This window comes from Apteryx mantelli, chromosome 16 (assembly GCF_036417845.1).
Source record: "Apteryx mantelli isolate bAptMan1 chromosome 16, bAptMan1.hap1, whole genome shotgun sequence".
NCBI lineage: Eukaryota > Metazoa > Chordata > Aves > Apterygiformes > Apterygidae > Apteryx > Apteryx mantelli.
The window spans coordinates 20,026,534-20,035,671 of NC_089993.1; the positions used below are offsets into that span (position 1 = coordinate 20,026,534).

Genomic DNA, 9,138 nt, shown 5'->3' on the forward strand with positions numbered 1-9,138 from the left:
CCCGGCCGGGGCGGCGGAGGCGCCGATTGGCTGCGGCGCGCCCGGCCGGGGCCTGGCGCCCCGGTGGATACAATGTAGCCGGTCGCCGCCGCGGCCCGGCCCCGGCCCCGGGGGCAGGAGCTGCAGGTCGGCCCGGAGTGCGGCGCCGGTGGCGGGAGGCGGGCGGGCGGTGGCCGGTGCCGGTGCAGGTGCCGGTGGCCGTGGCGGTGCCGAGGAGGGCGGATCGGGGCTCGGGGGTTGCACCGGCCGCTCCGGTCACGGACATCGGCGGCGCCTGGTCCCGGCCTGGTCCCCGCTGGGCGCTGGCGGGGCGCGGCCGGGCCCGACCCCGCGGACGGCGCGCACGGGCCGAGGGGCGCGAGGCGGCCCCGGCCCGGCTCCCCGGCCCGCATCGCCCCGGCCCCGGCGCGGTGTCAGAGCGGTGCGGCCGCGGGGCCCGCGCGGCGTGGCACCGGTGCGGCTGCGGGACCGGTGCTGCGTGACACCGGTGGGGCTGCAGGGCTGGTATGGCGCGGCACCCGTACAGCTGCAGCACCGGTACGGTGTGACGCTGCTACAGCTGCGGCACCGGTACGGCGTGACACCGGCACGGCTGTGGCACCTGTACAGCCTGGCGCCCGTGCGGCCGTGGCGCTCGCTCACATCACCCACGTCCCTTTCAGTTACGCAGAGTCACAGCCCGGGACCTGCCGTGACACCCCTGGCCCCTCTCGCTGCTGGCCTTGCTTCTTGCCATGCTCGTGGCTGATGGCTTCGGTCCGTCTTGCTCTTGCGCCCCGTTCTCGGGCGCCTGCTGAAGCGCAGGGGCAACCGTGGCGGTTGCTTTCTCGCAGCCCTAGTGCATGAAGCAGCTGCGAGGCGCAGGTCACGCAGCCCAGCTCGCTCTGATTCGTGGCTGTTCCCCGCAGGGCTCGCCATGGAGCCGGGCACCATCGATAACCTCTCCATCCTGTACCAGAGCCCCGACTTCATCGTGGTCAACAAGCACTGGGACATCCGCATCGACAGCAAGATGTGGTACGAGAAGCTGACCCTGCAGAGTCAGCTGAAGTACCGATTCCCTGAGCTGGCCGACCCGGACACCTATTACGGCTTCAGGTAAGCGCCTGTGAGACTGAACGGACCTTTGGTTTCGCTGCTCACAGCCTCCTTGCTGGGCGCCACCACGTAGGAGCAGCGATGGGCACCACCGCTGCACGGGCTGTCCGAGGTCTGGGGACACACCAGGGCTGGCGTGCCACCAGCGAGTGACACAGGAGCTTAGCTAGGGGATGCATGGGGCAACACCCAGCCACAGGCCGAGCTGTGCCGTGCCTGCCCCTGCCTTCGCTAGCTACAGCCTCAGGTTGGCATCTTCCCCTAACTTCCCCCAAATCCGTGTCATGAGAAGAGCAGTGCGGGGCGTTCCTCGTGCTCCCAGCCTAGGAGCGTTTCTCTGCTTCAGGGTTATCACTGGCAGGGCAAGTTGGACTGTCCAAGAGAGTCAGGCACACAAACTTAGTGCCCTGCCTCGAAGCGGGGCATGTGTGAAAAGAAAAGAAAACCGCAGCTGCCAGGAATCCCCTGGAGGACATTCCCCATCCGTCTCCTCCGCAGGTTTTGCCACCAGCTCGACTTCTCCACCAGCGGGGCCCTCTGCGTGGCGCTCAACAAAGCCGCGGCGGGAAGCGCCTACAAGTGTTTCAAGGATCGGCTGGTGACCAAAGCCTATCTTGCCCTGGTAAGTCCGGCCGCCAGGTCTGCTCCGTCACAGGCTGCCGCAGCCACTGTCAGCCCCTGTCTGATCTGTGAGTATTAGCTGAGGCGGGCTGTAGGCCAGCGAGACTGCGCAAACCACAGGGTTTTCCAGCCTGATCCTGCTCCCAGTGACACCCGGAGTCCAGAGTCTGGACACCCATCCTGCAGCCTGGTGTTTTGCAGCAGTTTGTTCACTGCCTCCGGGAGTTGGACGCATTTTCTGAGCGTGCTAAACGGGGTCTTGCTCCTGGCGTCCTGGCGCAGCTGAGCGGCGAGGCTCAGGGCTCAGTGTGTCCGGTGAACCAGGTTTCTCCCCTCCGCCCTTCAGGTCCGGGGCCACGTGAAGCAAAGCCGGATGACGATCCAGTACGCCATAGGGAAGAACACGACCGAGGGCATGACGCACATGATGTGTATCGAGGGCACGGAGGGTAAGCACCCCAGAGCTGAGCCAACGCTGCCCGAACAGCGTTCGCCCCGCGAGCTGACCCCCTTCCTGCTCTCCTTCCAGGCTGTGAAAATCCCAAGCCTTGCCAGTCGGAGCTGATCGTTCTCGAGCACGGATCCTACAGCGGGGACCCCGTAACCAAAGTGCTGCTGCAGCCGCTGACAGGTGGGAGCCGGCGGCTGGGGTTGCGCGAGCACGGAGCGGGATTTCTGCACCGGGAAGCGGTGGCAGGAGCTGGGGGCTGCGGTGCCGGCTAGCTCTGGCCCTGCTGCTCAGTCGGGCGCGGCTCGTCCGCTCGAGCTGGTAGGAAAAGGTGCTGAGCCGGAGAGAGGAGCCGGAGGCCCTGCTGTTGTCCTGCACGTGCCGCCTTGGCCCTTGGCTGTAACGTGGTTGCATGGTGCAAAGCAAAGTCTGGAAAGGGCTGAGCTGAAAGCTGCACTCCGCTCATGGGGATTTACGTTCTCTGATGGGGGGGACAAATGCGATTTGGTGCATTGTCACCTCGCACCACAGGGCCCTCAGCTGGGTGGTGCAGTAACTCCTATCCCTGATGACCCCGCTCCTGGTTTCCCCCTAGGGCGGACACATCAGCTCCGGGTTCACTGCAGCGCCATCGGCCACCCCATCGTGGGGGACTTCACCTACAGCCACAAGAAGGACAGCAGCCCCTACAGGATGATGCTCCACGCCTACTACCTGCGCATCCCCACCGGGAAGGAGCTCATCGAGGTCTGTGCGCCCGACCCCTTCGTGACCGCCATGGACAGCAACTGGGTGCCTCACCACGTCACTCACCAGCTGGATGAGACCATCCAAGAGCTAAAGGACAAGATGATCCAGAAAGGGGAAGAGGAGGAGAGCCAAAAAGCCATGCTCAGTGGCAGAGGAGAGGAGACACCGAGCAAAGCCGGGAGCGCGGAGACAGAGGACCAGCGAGCCAAGTGTGAGCAGTGGTTGGCGGAGTGGGCTTTGGAGTGAACAACTCAAGTTTCTGCATTTCCAACCCAAAGCTCCATTTTTGTCCTAGTGGGTCCTGGCCGGCCTCCCCCGCAAGCCCAGCGCTGACCACACCTGCACTTTTTGTACGCCATCGTTTCCTTCACTTCTGGGACTGGGATAAGACAGATTTTAGCAGCAGCTAGAATTGGCTTGCTTTTTAACGTACCCGTCACCTGTGTGAGCCCTGGATGCCCCTTCCCTAACTCCCTGCCTCAGCAGCAGAGTTAGCGTGTCCCGCACCAGCCTCGAGCACAGGTCGGACCCAGGGTATCCGCCCCGTCCCAGGGCTCAGACGCAGCTGGGTGAGCACGGACACGAGCTTTGCCAGTAGAGCGATGGCGATGTCCGCAAACCCGTAGCGCTAGGATGCTAAAACGCGCCCCGTCGAAGGGAAGGGAGAACGCGAATCGCGCGTCCCGCTGGGTGCAGCTTTGGGATCTGTTTCCCGCGTTCCTGCAGGCTGGGTCCCCCCAGGGCAGGCGGTGAGGGGGCAGAGAGGGGGATCGGGAGGCTGCTGGCCAGGTCGGGGGCCGAGGACAGCCCAGCGCAGGGCTGCCGGCGCGGTTTCTCTGGGGCAGGTTCCCGCGCGGCCGGTGCAGAGGGGCGGCTTTCCTGCTGACTCGGCCTCCGGGCACTTTGCCCGCCGAACTGAGACGCGCGGAACAGGAAAGGTCCCCTAACCCCCGCAGAGGATCGCTGCTTTCCCCTCGCTGTCCTTGCCGAGTTCCTTGCTGCATCAGACCACGTGTATTTTTTTAAAGCTTTGTTGAAGATGAGTGAATTAATACTAATAGATTTTAAACTTTTTTCAAATTTCTATGAAAAGAATCTAGTCTTTTAGCAGTTCTGAAATACCGATGGTCTCAGAAATGCGTGTATTTTTAGTACTTGTATCCAAGATAGCCAGCATCGCTAAGCTATTTTTAATAGATCTGATTATTCTTTCTACTAAGATCTCCTTTTCTTGGCACCCGCTTTTATCCTGGATACGTATGCAACCCCTGCGGGGGCAGAATCGGAAGGTAAAAGCCTCTTTCTGCTTTTCCTTGATGTCGGGGAATAAGGATCACGTTTTTGTCTTCCTGCTTGCATCCCTCGCTAGCAGGGTGCCGGCACTAGATGGTGCTGGAGACGGGTCCTCCAGCTCGGCAGCTCGCTAGGGCCGCGGCGGGGTGCGAACAGCGGGAGAGATGGCCGAAGCTGGAAGAAACGCCGAAGACGGGTGGGAGCAGCGGGAAGGAAGCTCGCGTTCGAAGCTGGAACTCAGCGTTGCAGCATGCAAAGAAAAGTTGGTCTGAAGATTTCCTTGCTTTGCCGCTCAGCTTCATACTGCCTTTGCGCTCTAGTTTCCACCTCGCTTTTCCTCTGCAGCCCTTAGAGGAAGTTTTGAAAATAAAGAGAACAGCTTGGCTGGAGCGGGAGCACGAGAGACAGCGCTGAGCCTACTGAAGGACATCGGTGACTGTGGCCCATTAAAGAGTATAAAACATCTGCTTTTATGCATATAGAGCACCGATGCCCTGGAGTACGCAGCACTGAGCCGTCCCATCAGCGAGCGTGCGCAGAGCCCCTCGGTTCCCAGCCCGCGCTCTGTGCGGTGCAATAAGCCCTCTTATATTTAAAATACACCCGACAGCGGTGTCCTGGTACCAAAATACCTGCCGAGAGGGGTGAACGAAGAGCACGCCGGCTTGCGCATCGTGTGTCCCCGAGCCCCGCGTGCTCTTTGCCCTTCTTGTGCCGCGGAGCCGGCCGGCCGGCCGGCGCGTGTCACCCGGGGGCAAGCGGCGGAGGGCTCCTGCCCCGAGCGCTTCGCGCCGAGCTCTGCAAAAGCCAGGAGCCCTCCGCCGCTTGCCGCTTGCGCGGCGGTGCCTGTTGGCTCCTGCGCTTTCCCTGCCGAGGGAGTTACCGCGCGGTCGTGCACGCGGCTGAGCCTTGCTCGGTACAGGAGGCGCGCCGAATTTTGTGCCATTAATTGCTCCGCGGGTCCCAGCGTCACCTTCCCTGCCTCCCGAGCACGGCCGGAGGAGCGGCCTGAATCCGGACGTTAGCGGTGGGTGCCTGCTGGCTAAAGAGCCCGCTGCACCGGTGCGCGCTGGAGGGCTTAAAAATTTTGGGGTGAAACCTGCCGTGGCAGGGTCGCAACACGCGCCCTACGGGCCTGGCGCAGGGGACAGTCCCCGCTGGGATGGGGACGTCTGCGAGCGAGGGAGGGAGCTGCCTGAGCCGGTCCGGGACAGAGGCTGCCTCTTGTCCCTCTGGCGATGGCATTTAGGGACACCGATGCAGGTGCACAAGGGGCCGGTCACCTAGACAGGAACGCTGGAGGAACCCCAGCACCCATCTCAGCCCTCACGTATCGCACTTTTACCCCGTGTTGCAGGAACCGGAGATAAAATATATATTTTCCTTGTCTTGGAGAGAGGTATTTTACGGTCGCGCTCTCGCCCTGCTTTCCCTCCTTCGTGCTGGCGTGCAGCGTTGCTCCGTCCTGATCGCGTGGCTCCTTCCACTGGGTGTTTCGCTGTGTCTCGTGTGAATCCACTTGTGTGTTTAAAACGTGGTTGGGGGGGTTGTGAACGGGCGTACGTGTGTGTCGTGACGTTCTGCGCAGCTTGGGGTAACTCTTATTTATTGTTGCACATTCGTGGACATTACTGGAGTAAATCCTTACACGTGTATACGGCATTTGAACTCGTGGTCTCTTAATTTGCCCGGCGTTGCACGGGAGCGTGGCAAACGCCGGCAGCGTGCTCAGCGGCGGCGGCCCCGACGCACCGAGCGAGGGGCTTTCGGGAACGAGCACGGACCGGCCCGGCGAGACCAGCGCTGGGGCTCCCGCCTGGCGAACCTGCTGGGCGAGCACGGGCTTAAATCCCCCCCCCTCCTCGCCCAGGTGAAATCCTGGCTGCCGAGACGAGCGGGATTACCCACCCCAACGCCCTCCTGGCCGGCAGCTTCAGGAGGGCGGAGGAAACTCGAAGAAGCTCCACCGCGGAAGAGGATTGAGTAAATCCTGGTGATTTGAGCGAGGATGCAGGCGAGGAGGTGAAGGCAGGTGTCCTCGAGCGACGCTGGCCCTGCTCTTTCTCCAACCCGTCTCTTCCCACCTCCGGCCACAAGCATCCCCGGGCCGTTTGCCTTCCCCTGCTCTCCCCCGGCCCGCAGGGCAGTTGAACATCTCGTGCCGCCCTCTGTTAAAATAAAAGCCTGCTTGTCCGTAAAACGAAGGGAGAAGGCTGGGGTGAGGCCAGCCTTGGGGTCGGCCAGCTCCTAGCCTGCTTGGCCGGCGGGGTGAGTTATGCCAGTGCTTTTCCAAATCCGACCCGGGGGCTCCTCCAGTGCATGGAGTTTTGCACCAGCTGGTTTCACACATTTTCTTTCAACCGAAAAAACACCACTTTTTCCCCCCCCCCTCCAAATGCCTTTCCTGGGGAGAAGGCTGAAGTATCCCCCCTTCCGGAGCAGGTTTCGGGAAGCCCAGCTGTGCCCATGCCCCCCCCCCCCCCCCGGCACAAGCTGCAGGCAAGGCCAGGGCTGCGGCGCGACAAGTCGGCTGCTCTTCCAGCCCGTTTGCTCCCTTCCGCCCCAGGGACCTTTTCCATCTCGAATACCTGCAGTTCAGCCCCGTTTTGCGCTCGCTGCCCCGATCCCTGATCCCTCCGCACCCCCTGGCAAGGCACCTAGGACCTGCTGTCCAGCCCCGTCGCGGCGCCGGCCGTTCCCGGCCCTCGGCAACCCGTGTTTGCACCTAGACCTCTAACAGAAACTGGTTTTGGTTTTCCGAAAACAGAAAAACGCGGAGTCACCCAATAAAACACATCTGACTGACAACAGCAGCAGCTGCTTTCGTCCCGAGCCGGATAACAAGAGGAGGAAGAAAAGCTTTGCCTGATTTCAAAGTACCGCAGACCTCCGCCGGCAAAGGAGCGCCGGGAGCAGAGCGGCTGCCCCGGCAGGGCAGGCGGCACCGGAGAGGTAACGTGCTTTGGGGGCTTTACTGCTGCTTAGGTGCTTCACAGCGATGAGCGCCTCCACGCATGATTTTTTTTAAGAACTCCTTTATATCGACAGTTCATTCCTCAAAATGAAGCAGCTGGAAAAACGAGTGATGATCACGAGCATTGACCGTCAAAATGCAAACGGGGACGAGCCTTCAGCCTTTGGTTGCTGGCACATATAGAACTGCTGGTGTTGGCTCCTGCGATGGGTCTGCCACGGCCCTTAATTTTGTCTCGGGGCCACGGACTTAAGCTCCCGGCAAGGCTCGGTGCGCGCAGTGACCCCCAAGGTGTCCTGATGCCTCCTTGCTCTCCATTCCCAGTTCACCCCTGGCTGCAGAGCCCCAGGCGAAGGCCCGGCCCATCAGCAGCCTCATAGCAAACAGGTTTCTGCAAGTCCACCTCTCCAACGGGAGCTATTTTTGCAGCAGATCCTTCCAAAATAGAAACCAGAAACATCGGCGAGCTGCTGACCAACACCTTGCTTTGCAGGACCGGTTCATCAGCTTCGCCCGCGGCCCTGAGGAGCGGCCGGGGCGCGGGGCTGCGGCGGGGGGACCGCGAGGCTACCGGGGGGGGGGGGGGGGGGGAAGGTGCTCTCGTGATGCTGGAGCGAACGGATGCGATTCAGATCCGGGCTCTAGCTCAAAACCCCAAGGAGACACTGGGGACCACCCAGGCTACCGCAACCGGGAGCTGCAAGGAGGGAGCAAAACCTGTTTATGGCTGCTCCGTGGTTTGCAATGACTATTTGCAAAGGTCGATATACCCCAAACCAATGGAAGAGTTGTTGCGGCCAAGCCGAGGAGCAGGGCGGCCGGTGGCACAGCCCCGGCCTGCAGCGCCAACAGCTCGCTGCTGAGCCTCAGCCCTTTCCTCTGCTTTTCGGTCACAACACCCTTGGAAAGTCTTTGCTTTCTTTATTCTTAGTCTGTTTTTTCGTGGCACATTCCGGACTGTGTTTCAGAACGTGATCAGAAATTCCAGGCAGAAAGCTGCAAAAAAGTAAATGGAGATTGTGCACATCCAAGAGAAAGCTCACAAGGGAAAACAAGCTCACGGAGGGGTACGGAGCCGTAACTGGAGGTTGTTCTAGTCTGGGTCCTGACTGCCCTACAAAATATATCCCGAAAGAGTTCAAAGATTTTTCACTATCTTCAGGGAACTTTCGTCTCCGTAAGGAATGCTGGACTGGCCCAACTAGAGGATTTAATTCATTTGCCCCAAGTTCAAACTGACCCTTATAGGAAAAAAAAACAAGAAAAAAACAACAACAAAAAAACCCCAAAGCTGCTTTACGAAACCCTGTTGAGAAACTGCTTGTGTCACACCCCCTTTTCCAGAGTGCCATCCCCACCCCGGCGAGGCGCCAGCGCAGACCGGCTCCCTACGGCTGCTCGTCCCCGGCCACCAGCGCCCAGCGAGAGGGGCTCCGCCGCCGCGCCGGCCGCACCTGGGTGAGCACCTTCCCCTCCCGAAACGCGCTTAATTCCGAGGCCCCGGCAAATCCCACCGGATCAACGGAGGCGAGGAAATGAGACCGCCTGGGGAGCTCAGGGGGATTTACGGAACATAATGAGACTTAGCTGAAAAATTGGGAGCATCTAGTCCGAAGGTCAATAAGCTAATTGTTCTGCGGGATATTAAATAGCCCATTGATCTAATTTCTAGATCTAGAATCTATTTTCTATTAGGGGTCTCGAGCTGCTCGGTGTGGAGTTAGGAAGCGCAACACCTGCTTTGGTCTTGCACTGGGCTTGTACAGGTACCTGCATCCGCGACAGCGGATTTCTTCCAGTCCGTGCCGGTGCGGTGCAGCGCCGAGCCTAGGGACGGGAGAGAGCTGCCGTGCAAGCGGTCGGATCAGAGACGTAGCTCTGCCCGTCGGAGAGGAATACGGGTTAAGGAGTTTCTTTCAATAAGAGGCAGAGAACAAAATTCCACCCTCCGCTA

General features: G+C 60.8%; 1 protein-coding gene across 2 annotated transcripts; it reads left to right on the forward strand.

The window, feature by feature from the left end:
• The first annotated feature begins 100 nt into the window (after positions 1-100).
• RPUSD1 (RNA pseudouridine synthase domain containing 1) lies at positions 101-5,872 on the forward strand. Of its 2 annotated transcripts, XM_067306479.1 has the most exons (6): positions 101-126; positions 909-1,098; positions 1,597-1,720; positions 2,066-2,168; positions 2,249-2,350; positions 2,763-5,872. In XM_067306479.1, the coding sequence occupies exons 2-6, from the start codon at positions 917-919 to the stop codon at positions 3,161-3,163; spliced, it is 912 nt and encodes a 303-aa protein (XP_067162580.1). In that variant the 5' UTR covers positions 101-126; positions 909-916; the 3' UTR covers positions 3,164-5,872. The 2 variants fall into 2 exon arrangements, with proteins under 2 accessions (XP_067162580.1, XP_067162581.1); XM_067306480.1 differs by lacking the exon at positions 101-126 and having other exon boundaries at positions 862-1,098.
• Positions 5,873-9,138: the final 3,266 nt, after the last annotated feature.